The sequence below is a fragment of the Acomys minous genome (genome assembly GCF_964271855.1).
Source record: "Acomys minous genome assembly, chromosome: 7".
Taxonomy (NCBI): domain Eukaryota; kingdom Metazoa; phylum Chordata; class Mammalia; order Rodentia; family Muridae; genus Acomys; species Acomys minous.
The window spans coordinates 98750859-98765107 of record NC_140488.1 but is presented as its reverse complement, the minus strand read 5'-3'; the positions used below and the strand labels follow the sequence as shown (position 1 = coordinate 98765107).

Below are 14249 nucleotides of genomic sequence, written 5' to 3'. Positions count from 1 at the left end.
TATAAGGATATTTACTCAACTCAGTCCCCAATGGTAGGTTCTCTCTCTGGGAGCAGAAGCCAGAGAAACATATATCCTGAAGGTTCTCTCAGGGTAGCCTCCCTTTTAATACTCTTTTGTTGTTGTGGCTTTGGAAAATTGTTTGTAGCGTTTTTTTATAACTAACATTTTTGTATATAACATCATTTAACAATGAACCATTTTGAAGTAGACAGCTGTCATTAAGTACACTGGTGAAGTTGGACAATCACTACCTCTACGTAGTTCTAAACCATTTTTATCACTCCCAAAGTAAGCCTTGTATCCACTACAAAACCACTCTCCATTTCTTTCAACCCTTAGCTCCTGGCAACTACTGATATACTTAACTGTTTCTGGATTTATCTACTCTGGATGCTTAATATAAAGAGATTCGTACAATATGTGGTCTTTGTAACTAACTTTTTCCATGTTGTATCATGTTTTCAAGGCTCTTCTATGTTGTAGTATGGTTCAGTACGGTATCCTTTTTGGTGACACTAGAAATTGAACCTTAGCCTTGCTATTATAATGAGCTGTAGCACCAGCCCTTCATTTATTTCAGACAGACTCTCATTACATAGCTCACCCTGGCCCCTTGAAATGAGTGTGTAATCAAGGCTGACTTCAAACTTGAGACCTTCCTATCCTTACCTCCTGAGTACTAGGATTACAGGTATATGCCACCATGCCTGGCATCATATGGTAATTCTGTGTTTAACATTTGAAGACAAAGATTAATTGTAAACTTTTAGTTGAACCTATTAGCTGTGAGAGAGATTCAGGAATCATTGTGGTCCGTTGGTTTGAATTGTTCATATTATATTTACCGACTCAGATCATGTGGATCTGGCTTTTAACTGCACATTCCGGTTTTTTGTTTGGTTGTTTGGTTGTTTGGTTTTTCGAGTCAGAGTTTCTTCTTGTAGCCTTGGCTGTCCTTGACTCGCTTCTGTAGACCAAGCTGGGCTTGAATTTACAGAGATCTGCCTGCCTCTGCCTCCCTGAGTGCTGGGATTAAAGGCGTGCGCCACCACTCCCAGCTAACTGCACATTTCTGGTAAGAAACTCAAGTGGCTTTTTCCTGGTACTTTCCTTTACAGTGGGTAGGAATCATAGTTATAATTTGTACTTTAGATGCAAAGTCAAATGCCATGATGGACTAGTGTAATGTAGGATACCTCCCATGGGAAGTAAGTACAGGTATCAGAGAGAATCAGAGCTAGGAGTACAGATGCTAGGGAAGGCTTGCTCTCTCACTAGCCATACATGGCAGTCAGGCAGTCAGGCAGTGAGTCAATGTCTGCACACAGGTAAGCTAAGAGCTTCAGGCCATCCTTAGACAGGAAAAAACAACGCTTCTATGTGCACACTATACAAACCCTAGGGACAAGTAGTGACTCCTCTAGGTCACCAGCGTCAAGGGTAATGAGGCTAAATTGAAGCTTTGAATAGAGAGGAGAGGGTGAGGCATCCTGCGCGCCCAGCTTGGCTCTTACAATAGCAGAGAATGGGTGAAAGGTGAGGAGCCTCAAAACCTTCCAAAGCTAATGATCTGAGTTACAAAGCAGGATGACAGAGCCCAAGAACCTCCCAAAAGAACCACTGGAGGCCGTGTAGAGAAGTTCATTTCTCATAAACATCAGAAGACCAGAATTTCCTGGAGTGGTGCATGTGTGCATGTGTGTGTGTGTGTGTGTGTGTGTGTGTGTGTGTGTGTGTGTGTGTGTGTTTGTACATGTTCATGCACACATGTTGCATGCTGTGCACAAATGTGACTCAGCCCTGGGTTAGCAAGGCTGGACTTCAACTGGAGAAGAAAATGAAAAAGGAGGATAAAGAATTTCACTAGCAGGGTGTGATGGCACACACTTTTAATCCCAGCACTCGGGAGGCGGAGGCAGGTGGATTGCTGTGAGTTCGAGGCCAGCCTGGTCTACAAAGTGAGTCCAGGACAGCCAGAGCTCTATTATACAGAGAAACCCTGTCTCAAAAAACAAAACAAAACAAAACCAAAAAAAAAAAAAAGAAAGAAAAGAAAAAGAAAGAAATTATGCTTCTTGTGTGTCATGTGTCTGTGTGTGTGTGTGTGTGTGTGTGTGTGTGTGTGTGTCTGTATCTGTGTGTCTATGTGTACTTAAGTGTATGCTATCATTCTTTTTTTTTGGGGGGGGGAAGGGTTTTTCCGTGTAGCCTTGGCTGTCCTGGACTTGCTTTGTAGACCCGGCTGGCCTCAAACTCACAGCAATCCGCTGACTCTGCCTCTGGGATTAAAAACGTGAGCCACATGCCTGGTGTGTTCTACCATTCTTTAGGCATTGTCTACCTTATTGCTTGGTTTGGTTGTTTTTGTTATTGAATTTTTTTTAGGGGGGTGAGGGAGCAGGGTCTCTCACTGGCCTGGAATTTGTAATGTGGTGGGAGGTTGGCTGGCTAGTGCACCCCAGAGATAGGCCTGCCTCCACCTCCACAGTTCTGGGATTTTGTACATGAGCACTACCACACTTGAGAATTGAACAAGTCCTCATGCTTGCAAGGAAAGCACATTGCTAAATGCATCATCCCTGAGAGATGTACTTCCTAGAAAAGGTTTGACAGGACTGAGGACAAAGTTTAATGGTAGATGCTGCCTAGCCTGCATAAGACTAGCACAGTACCATGAGGAAAAACAAAGCAAAACAACAGCATAACAAAAAGGCAAAGCAAAGTTTTGACACCCATAACTGAGCATGACCTTTACTGTATGATCATCTTGACTCTGTTCCCAAGGCTGGAATCACAAGCATATGACACCACTGTCATTAGTATTTATAGTGCAATTGCTCACTTATTTAAGTTTCAAATGTGTTTGTGAAGCACATATGTGTTTGGTACCCACGGAAGCCAAAAGCCATGTCAGATCTCCTGGGACTGGAGTTACAGATAATTGTGAGTCACCATATTGGCTCTAGGAAGCAAACATGGTTCATCTGGAAGAGTAGCCTGTGTTCTTAACCACTGAGCTATTGCTCCAATGCAAGTGCCCATATCTTTAAAAAGATTTATTTATCTGTAAACATATATTTATTATGTATACAGTGTTCTGCCTGCAGGCCAGAAGAGGCCACCAGATCTCATTATAGATGCTTGTGAGCCTCCATGTGGTTGCTGGGACTTGAACTCAGGACCTTTAAAAGAGCAACCAGTGTGCTTAGTCTCTGAGTCATCTGTCCAGCCCCCAGATTTATTTATTTATTGTTTATACACTATTCTGTCTGCATGTACACCAGAAGAGAGCACAAGATCTCATTATAGATGGTTGTGAGCCACCATGTGGTTTCAGGGAATTGAACTCAGGACCCTTGGAAGAACAGTCAGTGCTCTTAACCTCTGAGCCATCTCTCCTGCCCCCAAGTGCCTCTATTTTAAGGTGGGTTATTTTGGGTTTTGTTTTAGGGTACTAAGGACTAAATCTAGGGTTTTGTACATGCTAAGAGCATGCCCTAAGGATGAGCTACTTTTGAGCCCTATACAAAAGCCTTAAGCATGTTAAATTGGAAGATTTAGAGAGATAGGATGTAGTATATAGCTTCATGTCTAGCTTGTCTACAAAGCCAATCTGAAGACCTTGGGATGCTAGACAAATGGAACATTTAAATGAAGCCATTTCTAAGATAGCTCTTCTGAGTCCTGACCACATCACTGGGTTTGCTGTGTGGTCTTAGCCTAGTTGGGTTACTTATGCTACAACCCCCTTCTCTATAAAGTGAGAGAAATACCTGGCCTCCTTAGCAGGTCTTCTGGGGTACTGCCTGCATGGGGAGATCTCAGGAAAAGGCAAACACTCAGAAAATGCTGGATTCTTACTACTGCTCCCATTATGGCTGCCATGCTCACAAGCATTTGGGGGCAAGAGGGGGGGCAGTGTCAAGACCAGGCTGACCTTGAACTCACAGCAATCCACCTGCCTCTGTCTCTGGAGTGCTGGGATTACAGGTGTGAGCAAGTGCACCCAGCCCTCACAAGCATTATTATTCTTTCACCTGGTCCACACCTGCCTCTCAACAATATTTCCTGCCACTATCTTTCCTGCTATGTAAGTTCCTTGCCCTCTGCAAGACTCAGAAGCTTATGTCGTTTTTGAGCTGCCTTGCCAGGCTGTTTGGAGACTCAGTAACCGCTTGGAGGGGATGTTGTGGAGGCCAACCCAAGCTGCAGAATGAAGCAGGCTCAGAAATTCCAGCGGGTCACTAAAGAGAACAGGGCAATCAGCAGTGCTGCACATGCACCACAGGGCTGGCTTCTTGGTTTCCTCTGTTCTTGCTGGTTTTTCTCTGCCTGCTCTTTCTTCTCACACTGGCAGGGGGAGCTCTTTGTTTCATTTTACTGGAGCTGTGATGAGTGAGAGACCTAGGAATGCTGGAGAAAGGTCCCTTTCCGTGAACCTAGTGTCAGGAGCGGACCTCAAGGGAAGAACACAGACTTAGAACCGGATGTTTGATTCAGGGAAGGTTGCTTAAAGTCTATGAGCCTCCGGGGTTTGTTCTGTTTTTGTTTTGTTGTTTTGTAGTAAAGTAAGGACATCAGCCCCTCCTATGTAGATGAGAATTAAATCTTACTCTACATGGAAAGGCTTCAAGGAGGTATACAATGTGGCTAGGACTAGATTTTGAAGATTCCCTTCCCTCCTTTGTCTTTTCTTCTCACCGTTACCAAGGGCCCCCAGCTGTTCACGGGGATTTAGAGTCTCATGGGTACAAAGGGGTGGGGGTGGTCAGCTGTGAGGGAGAGGTTGAAGGAAAGGTGGCAATTGTATGCACCCCAGGGGAGTGTGTACTGCAGGCAGGTGGGGCAGATGGTAGGAGGCCCTGAACAAAAAGAATTGGGGTTTGAACAAGCAGAGAACCGAGAGCCTTGCTGCAGCCGCTGTTCTTAGGCTCCGCCTTTCCCCCTTCTGATTAGTGCTCCGGCCATAAGTTTAAAAAGTTCAGAATTCATAGGACTCGTTTTTTTTTTTTCATGAGCTCAGACTTCTACGGCTGTCTACAGCTGTCTCTCCATCATTGGAAATAGACGCAATTTGGGCCCAGGCCCACTCTGGCAAGCAAAAGAAAACAAAGCGGTTGCTCACATCACTTCCTGGTTCTGTGGAGCTTAGACAGGGTGCCATGGCCTGTGAGCTGAGAGAGGCAAGGCAGTGGTGAGGTGAGCTCTTTGTTTGCCTTTCACAAGAAGACCCCTAGGTCAGAACGCACCCTGCCGCTGAAGTGACCAGGGCCTTTGAAAGCAATCTTTTTGACCTCTCCACTTCTTTGTCTTTGTCCCTTTAATTGGAACTGAAAACTCCCACCTCAGTGGTCATTGTGCCCAGCACATGCTAATCTACTTAAAAATGCTTTCTTCCCTGAAGCAGCATTTATCCCTGATGTCTGGCATATTCACGCTAAGTAGGTTTAACTGTCTTGAGATGTAAACAAGGTTATTGGAGTCTTCGGTTCTGGAATTGACTTGAAGTACTGACAATCAACTTGAAGCAGTGTGAGCATGGTTTACTAAGCAATACTGTCTTCTAGGTATCAGGGAACACACAGCTTTCTAACTCAGGCTGGCCTTAGACTCACTCTGGGTCCCGTTGAATTCCTAATCCCATTGCCTCTACTTTTTTAGTGCTGGGCTTTCAGGCATGTCATACCCTGTTCTATGTCCTGCTCAAGACTGAACCTAGGGATTAGTGTATGGTAGGCAAGTGCTATAGCCTCAGCCCGTTTGTTTGTTTATTTATTTATTTATTGCTGTATTTTTATTTCTATGTGCTTATTTATTTTATTTGATAAAAACAGCGAAGTATCTAGTTTTATTGGTACCTTATTAGAGAAATAGTATATTGTGTATTAATTATAGAGAGATACACAACGACATATATAAATTTCCCTTGATAAGAGAATATCAAAATCAAATCACTTGAGGTTTTTTTTCATGGCACACACTGAAACATTTATTATTTTCTTTTCTTCTCACCTTTCTATTTTAAATAAGAACAGGACAAAGGGCTTGCCGTTGTAAAGTGTGGCCCGAGAACTTGATCTTCCCACAACTCCTACTGCTCCTTATTGTCCTCATTCATCCACTTTACAGAGAGAAGTTAAGAAAAGAATGATTGACACAAAGAGCCCAACACTTTTTAAGACAATTCCTTTTCTTTGCATTTCATTTTATCGCCATCACCCTTCCTTTTCTATCCCCCCCTGCCTCCACTCCCCCTAACCCCCCCCCACCATCCCCCCACCCCCAACCCTCGTCAGTGGGCAAGTCAAGCCCAAGTACAGAGGGCTCAGTTCCCATAGTAAGCTGCTTCCCCTTCTAAGGACCCACCTGCTCTTTTTCCATCAACAGCTAAGAAGCTGCCTGCTCCCGTGTTACCAAAATAGGAAATTCCAGATGTTTACAGCCCTTCCATCTCCTCTGGCCACATGACTTTTGTAAGGCCTAATCTTTCCTAAGGCAAAGGGGTGGTGCAAGGGTAAGTAAGGCTGGGACATTCCTTTGTCATAGGGAGGCATGGAGGAAAGAAAGACTTTTTTTTTTTTTGACAACAGCTGAGGGGAAATGGAATCAACCCACAGAAATGGTGTCGGCGATGTAACTGCAGCTGCTAGCAGAAGAGTCCAGGAAGGCACCCTGCAAAATCTTTTCTGTGTTTCAACAATGCAGTGAACACCCTGCAAGTGAACAGTGAACGTGGGGAGGGAGGGGATGTGTTACCAGAGGGGTGGTATCTGATGCATGCTCAAACAGGTCCAGGGCCCCATTTCAAGAGCAGAAAGGCAGTCACCCAAGTAGAGCATTAAGGGGGTGGGGTGAGGGAACCAGACTGTCTACCCCCATCTCCTTCCTCCCCAGTAAAAGGGAAGTAGATGAAGAAAAGGGGAAGTCCAAGCTGCTCCAGCAGTGGCATTTTAGGGTCTCTATAACACTTGACTTATTCTCAGAGAGGCAAAGCCTCTGTCATAAAAAAAAAAAATGCTTAGCAAAGGATTTCTGGAAACATCCCCTCGGCATAGAAAAGGAGAAGGGATATTTTGCAGTTCTGTGTGTCTCAGAAAGAATCCGAATGATACATTTTTATAACCTATATAGCTTTCTCCTATCAACTACCGCTTGCAGGCACAAGCGTGGTACCTGGTATCTGTAATTACTTTTTAGTAGCAAGTAGTTCCTGGCAATCTCCGCAGCTGACTCAGGTGCCATTTTGAAATCGTCCCTTCTCTACCTAAGTCGTCCACACGCATTGCCAAAAACCCTCTCAAAACCTAGTTCGTGCTTCTGTTTCAACCCTCGGAGAGCAGAACTGATGGATTTGCCATCTTCAGAATTCTTGGCTCTCATTAGCAATCTCTTTTAATTGACAAAAATAAGAAAAAGGAAATTAACTTCCTTATTGTCAGTCAATAGCAGAAGTTGATTTTGAGCTATTTTTTAAGGGGGAGGCTGTATGCTCGATAAAACTCCCAATTACCTTATACCTAGCAAATATTCTTTACTTGACTTGAGTGTTCACGAAAATTATAGAAAACAATATAGACGCGACAGTGCTGAAACTTTAGAAAAATCACTCAAGTATTTTTTTTTATTGTCCTCTCAAATCAAGGGAGAAGACAAGCGAGGAAGACAAAGAGGGCCGGGTGGGGCGATTGCGGTCCACTGGTCTGAAAGCTGAGTCATAGGAATTAGACCCCAGCAGCCCATGTACGAGGGACACCACACCCTATCTTGGGGGCGTTGGCTGCAGACAAAGCCGGGTACGAAGTGAAGGAATGCCTGTCCCCTCAGGTGCCACTCAGGCCCTTAGTTATCAAGCGTTGAACCTTAAGAACAGGTTTGGGCGGCTGTTGCAAAAGTTCATGATCATAAAATAAACGTCAAAGGGGGAAAGAGCATTTTAAAGGCGTTGTTCCTTTTCTAGTTCCGCCATCGGTGCGGTTAGAGGACCCTGGTAGATGGGGATGTGGGGGGTGGGGTGGGGGGTCCGACAAGCCTCCGAACGGCCTTCCGGAGATGAGGCGCGAAGGAGTTAAGCGGGACGGCGAGTGACATCACCTCATTTACATAGGAGCGCGCATATAGCGGCTCTCGCCGAGCCCCTCCCGACAATCGGCAGCAGCCTCTGAGCAGATCGGACTCTCCTTGTTCGTGAACCTCACTCGGTGAGCCCCAGGGCCCTTTCCTTCAGTTCGCTCCTCTGCCTGCCCGGCGCAGGCTCTTGCCCCTCATCATCCTCATCCTTAAAGCAGAGTCTAAGGGGTACTCCTAGGCAAGGTTGTTTCGGGGAATTTGGGGGATGCTAAACTCTTCCAGATGCTGAGTAATGGGAAGGGGAACTTGACTTAAAAAAAAAAAAAACCTGGGCGCTTTGCTGCGCAGCTTCGAGGGGAATTGCCCTCTTTTCTTGACCCTCAACCCCAAAAGTATTTTCCCTTCCTAGGAGGCTGCGGTCAAAAACGAAAAGATCCTTTGTCTAATGCTTTGTATTCTCCTTAAACTCCCGGTGGCTTCGAGGGCTGTTCTCTGAGGCAGGTTTATGCTATCTGGCCTGTAGCTTGAAAATTGGGAAGTCCTTGCAGAGGGATGAATGCAAAAGCGGTCGGATGCCCCCTGCATGCAGATCAAGATGCAGTTGCGGGGAGTGGGGAGGCAGCTTTGTGTGTGGCGGCTGCATTGTTGGGCTAGAGAGAGAAGAGGAAGCGAGTAGGGCGGTGGTCCGCAGCTGCCCGCGTCAGCTCCCGCCTTTGTGCGGAGGAAAAAGGTGGACCGCCTGGCATCTTTTGGGGAGCAAGCCCTTTTAGAAAACGCAGATGCGTTTTGCGACATTGGCTCTATTTTAAGAGTGTTTGCTCGACTTTTCCCCCTTAAGCTGGAAGAGTGTTCTTTCTATCTCGATTTTAATTTTCAACACTGCCGTGTTAACATCCCGCAACGATCAATTTCATAATACGGAAATACCTTTGAGAGCCACTTTCGCTCTTTGATTCTTCATATTAGGAATACTAGAGGGGAAGAGCCCCCCGCCCCCATATAAAGAAGGTCTTTAGCCTGGAATGGTAGAGGAAAGGGCAGGGAAGCGCAGGATTTCAGGCTTAAACATGGGGTTTGTGGCGCGGGCGCGCGGGGTGGGGGTGCTTTCCGAACTGGGAGAGGCAAGGGTGGGTAGCTCTTTCTTAGCCTTGGTCTTGGCTTTGTACCTGCAGCTCCTTCCGGCAACCATGTCTGACAAACCCGATATGGCTGAGATCGAGAAATTCGATAAGTCGAAATTGAAGAAGACAGAAACGCAAGAGAAAAATCCTCTGCCTTCAAAAGAAAGTAAGCTGTTCTCCCCCACCCGTTTTCAGAACAGGATGGGAGGGAGCAGAGCGGGAGCTGCGGCGGGTAGGAGGAAGGGAGGGGCAGCAGGGAGGATGGGGGTGCGGGGGAGGAGCCGACAGTTTGATGATGATGAATATGGCCTGCAAAGGTTAATTAAAAACTGTTTTGCAGCCAACAAACTCCGGGCTTTAGTGACTTAATAATGGAATATTTCTGTATGCTATACTATGAAAACACATTTTATTAGATAACTGTACTTCTGTTTAGTATGTTTTTCTCATCATGGCTACCTATGCGTCCTTCTAGAATTTTTATGATATGAAAAAATTTTAAATAAACATATTGCCATTTTATAGAGTGCTCTAAGCCTCCATCTTTATTTTTTCTTCACAGCGATTGAACAGGAGAAGCAAGCTGGCGAATCGTAATGAGGCGAGCGCCGCCAATATGCACTGTACATTCCACAAGCATTGCCTTCTTATTTTACTTCTTTTAGCTGTTTAACTTTGTAAGATGCAAAGAGGTTGGATCAAGTTTAAATGACTGTGCTGCCCCTTTCACATCAAAGAATCAGAACTACTGACCAGGAAGGCCACCCCTGCCTCTCCCACCCATCTGCTGGTCTGGCTGGCAGAGAGGGGAAAGAACTTGCATGTTGGTGAAGGAAAAAGCTGGGTGGGAGATAGTGAAATATAGAGTAAAATTCAAGATGGTCCAAGGTGTCCTGCAGGATGTAAAATGCAGTTTAATCAGAGTGCCATTTTTTTTGTTCAAACGATTTTAATTATTGGAATGCACAATTTTTTTAATATGCAAATAAAAAGTTTTAAAACCTGCTTGGTGTGTCTGTTTGGTGTCTGGAAACAGTGGTTGAACAGGAGATAAAACCTTTGCAAAAGCGCCTGCCTCTTGGTCACTGGGACATAAAACTGACAAGCATCACAGCACTGGGTTAGTCCAGATACGTGAAATATCTTGTCTAGCAAGTAGCTGGGAGGTCATCCTAAGCTGATTGTGAGTTCCTCTATGAAAATATTTGCATTTGGTGCAGCCTCAACTGTTGGAAGAAGGGAGCTGGGGAATGAAGAGGGTGGAGAGCGGCCGGGGTGGAGAGTGGCCGGCCTGGGGAGCTTACGAAACACTGAATTTATTGGCTATCACTCAAAATAAAACGTGGTGGTTCAGCACATTTCCTTCAAGCCTCAAAATGAACTTGGTTAGTCAATTACCTAGTATTGAACAAGTAAATTTAAGGCAATCCTGTGAGGTGAAAAATAAAGATCACATTTCAGTATTTGCTTTAGAAAGGAATTTAGGATTTGTCCCCTTCTAAAGGCCGGCTTACAAATCAAGCTCAAGAGTTAAGATCCTCTCTATACAAGCAAATGCACTTACGGTTAAAGAATGATTTGCACTTGGTGAAATCCTAATAAGGAATGCTTGGGCTTAGAGGACAAATTTCAAATGAACAGATAACCATGGCTGACACGAACGAAGGTCTTGTCTTGAGTCCTCTCTAATCTTCAATCATCTGAGCCGCGCATTTTAATTGGTGGGTACAAGCAAAGCCCTTGTTTCGGCCAGGCCACAGCATGTAGAAAGAGGTCAAATGAGCTATCAAATTTTAACAGTAAAATGAAGGTGCTTGAAGCTCCTTGATGGATCATTTTGTTCTTTATGAAGGGTGCAGATTTCTTAAGCCAAAATACAGCAATATTTAAGATCAGCAGCTCACCCAATATCTCAGTAAGGCTAAAATCTACAAGACAAATGTCCACAGTGAACTTTTCTAAAAAGTAGCTTGTGAAAATACCTGTATGGGGGTGGGGGTTGTGTATTGCTAAACCCGGTTGATTTCCTTTGCTCAACACTTCCTTTGAGCAATGCACATGAAACCACGGACCTGGGGTTCAGACAATTGAGGAGACTATGTATGAGCAAACAGGCCTTTATCTGCCTGTCAGGGGTAGGATGTGTGGATGCGTCAGGCCACAGCTCATTCATCCTGTGGAGAGGAGACAGAAGGAGCCAGCACATTGGTTCTGGGGGGTGGGGCAGTCCTCTACCCTTGACAATTTTTTTTTAACTGACCTACAAGGCAGGCTATAGGCTCAATGAAAATCTCCAAACCACAAAGAAAAAACACACCCATGTAAGTTTTTGCTGCGTGTATTTTCTAAACGATGCAAGATGAAAGGGGTTTGTTCTGTTTTGTTTTGGGTTTGTTTTGGTTTTAGTTTTAGTTTTTTTAGAAAAAGAAATTCACACAATTTCAGGTTCCTCCATTTAAAAAGGAAAGAAAAAGGAATGACTGAGAAAGATCAGAAATGGAAAAGATGCCCTTTCTGTCCCAGAAAGATCAAGACAAAATGTAGTGGGGACAAAAAGGTAGAGTTAGAAATCTAGGGCTGGGGATATAGCTCATTTGGTAGAGTGCATGCCTAACATGCATGAAGCCTGGGGTTGGAGTCCTATCACTGCATAAACCTGGCATGGTGGTGGAGGCAGGAGGATTAAAGTTCAAAGTTACCCTCAGCTGTATAGGAGATTTGAGGCCAGACTAGGATACAAAAGATCTTTTCTCAAAGCAATAAAAATAAAATAAATTTAGAAATGATTTCATGCTGGCTCCTTGGTGCGAGAAATGGGTGCAAAGTCAGAAACATTGTCCCACATCATGCGATGATGGAATTCGAGTAAAATTATACATAGGGCTAAATGAGGGCATTTTGCTGTTGTTTTGTTGTTGTTGTAATGGTGGTGGATGGATGTTTTTTGCTGCCAATTATAACAACTACTACAACAACTACTACTATTATTCTTATGATTTTTAAACTCTTTCTTTGAAGGAACATTCTGTATTCTTCCCAGGGGAGAATCTTTCAGAAGGGCTGGAGGTATTTAAGAATCAGTGTAGGAGCTGGGACTCGGGAGGTAGAGGCAGGCAGATTGCTTTAAGTTCGAGGCCAGCCTGGTCTACAAATAGAGTCCAGGACAGCCAAGATAACATAGAGAAACCCTGTCTTGAAAAGCAAAACAAACGAATCGGTGTGGAAATTTAGGGTTCTGCTATCTGAGCAACTTTAGGTCACCAGTATTTTTAGAGATGTTGAAGGAGACAGTAATTGTATCATTAGTACGAGAGAGAGAGAGAGAGAGAGAGAGAGAGAGAGAGAGAGAGAGGGAGAGAGAGAGAGGGAGAGAGAGAGAGGGAGAGAGAGACAGAGAGACAGAGAGAGAGAGAGGGAGAGAGAGAGAGAGAGAGAGAGAGAGAGAGAGAGAGAGAGAGAGAAAGAGAGAGACAGAGAGAGACAGAGACAGAGAGAGAGAGAGAGAGAGAGAGAGAGAGAGAGAGAGAGAGAGAGAATGTTTCAACTAGAGACCCCTGCTACCATATCTTTGTCCAATCTCCCAGAAGGAATCAGGCCAAAGGAGCATGTGTAAACTGCAGGCAAACTGGACCAGGTGCTGTATGATTGTAATCCCAGGACTTTGTAGCATGAGAGATGAGAATCAACCCAATCCAGGCCAGTTTGAGAGACATAGCAAAGTCTCTGCCTCTAAAATAAAACACGTTCAAAAACATTCACAGAGTTTTGCAGTTCTGCAAACTTTGAACCAACCAAGATGAATAAAACAGAACTAGAGAAAATAAGAGGCTCACCTTTGGCTTGGATCTATTTTTAATCTCGCTAAATGGTCAGTTCTTTTAGCTCTGCCTATTCCAGGCCCTAGTGGATGGACTGTTAAAGTTACTATTCAGGAGTACAACACACTTTGGTTGGTGTGTGCAAAATGACTGAGAAAATGTGGAAGTAGAAGGCCCGTGGGCAGACCAACATTCTGATGCGCGCAGAGTCTCTCAGCTTTACCAGGCTTCTTGCAGCCCTCATAGTCACAGCTTTGTTGCCTGGCCGTGCACTGAAGAATCCATTTATTCCCCCAGAGAAGCATAATTGCTCAAGACACAGAAAGGAATTTCTTTCTTTTTCTGTTTCTAAAAGTATGAATGCTACTCTTGCTTACTAGAAAGGAAACTTCATTTGGGAAATTGTGTTACAACCCCCCCAAATTTTTTTTTCAATTGTGAATCTTTCTTAACTCAAATATGTACATTTAAGACATTTTCAATAATGGAGAGAGCACCACATGGTTCACTTTCCATAGCAGCCCTCGTGGGCCTAGCTTGAAAATAAGAAATGCAAAGTACCTTCTTTGTCCTCACCCCATCATGCTCACTTTTATATTGTGTTTTTATGCTTTGTTTTTGTTTTTGTTTTGTTTTTGGTTTTTTGAGACAGAGTCTCTCTATGTTAGCCTTGGCTGTCCTGGGCTCACATTGTAGTTCTCATATTGTGTTTTTAAAAGTTATTTGTGAATTATATCTTTATCCCAGCACTCAAGAGGCAGAGGCAGGAGGACCACTGTGAGTTCCAGGCCAGCTTGGTCTACAAAGTGACTCTAGGACAGTCAGAGCTGTTACACAGAGAAACCCTGTCTAAAAAAAAAAAAGAAAGGAAGGAAGGAAGGAAGGAAGGAAGGAAAGATACAGATGTAGAAAAAAACTGAAACCCGCATTCATCGGTTTATATTTTCCTTGGGCACTTTGTACAACCTTCTCTAGGCACATTGTCTGGGACCTGCCATCCTCAATCACACAGGCAGAGCTGTGCATGCTACTTTCATTGAGTGTGCACTGTGTATTCTTCCATGTTTAAATATGCATGGTAACAGAAACATATTAGAGTTTTGCTCCTTAATTTAGGGAGACTTCATGCAATGTGCTTCCTTAGGAGTACTTTTAAACACGTGACAATGATATTCTAGTCACATATTCTAGATAGCACTATTATTTGTGTGTGTGCTTTTATTTTAATGAAAAAAAAAAA

The 14249-nt window shown here is 44.2% G+C and overlaps 1 protein-coding gene across 1 annotated transcript; it reads left to right on the top strand.

The window, feature by feature from the left end:
• The first annotated feature begins 8122 nt into the window (after nucleotides 1-8122).
• On the top strand, nucleotides 8123-10196 carry TMSB4X (thymosin beta 4 X-linked). The gene is made up of 3 exons (XM_084789980.1): nucleotides 8123-8202; nucleotides 9243-9357; nucleotides 9754-10196. The coding sequence occupies exons 2-3, from the start codon at nucleotides 9258-9260 to the stop codon at nucleotides 9786-9788; spliced, it is 135 nt and encodes a 44-aa protein (XP_084646106.1). The 5' UTR covers nucleotides 8123-8202; nucleotides 9243-9257; the 3' UTR covers nucleotides 9789-10196.
• Nucleotides 10197-14249: the final 4053 nt, after the last annotated feature.

What these genes read in the sequence shown, in the direction of transcription:
- TMSB4X (XM_084789980.1), top strand. Translation starts at nt 9,258, where the DNA reads ATGTCTGACAAACCCGATATGGCTGAGATCGAGAAATTCGATAAGTCG. An exon ending in TCCTCTGCCTTCAAAAGAAA is followed by an intron (nt 9,358 to 9,753) that starts GTAAGCTGTTCT and finishes TTTTCTTCACAG; the next exon opens with CGATTGAACAGGAGAAGCAA.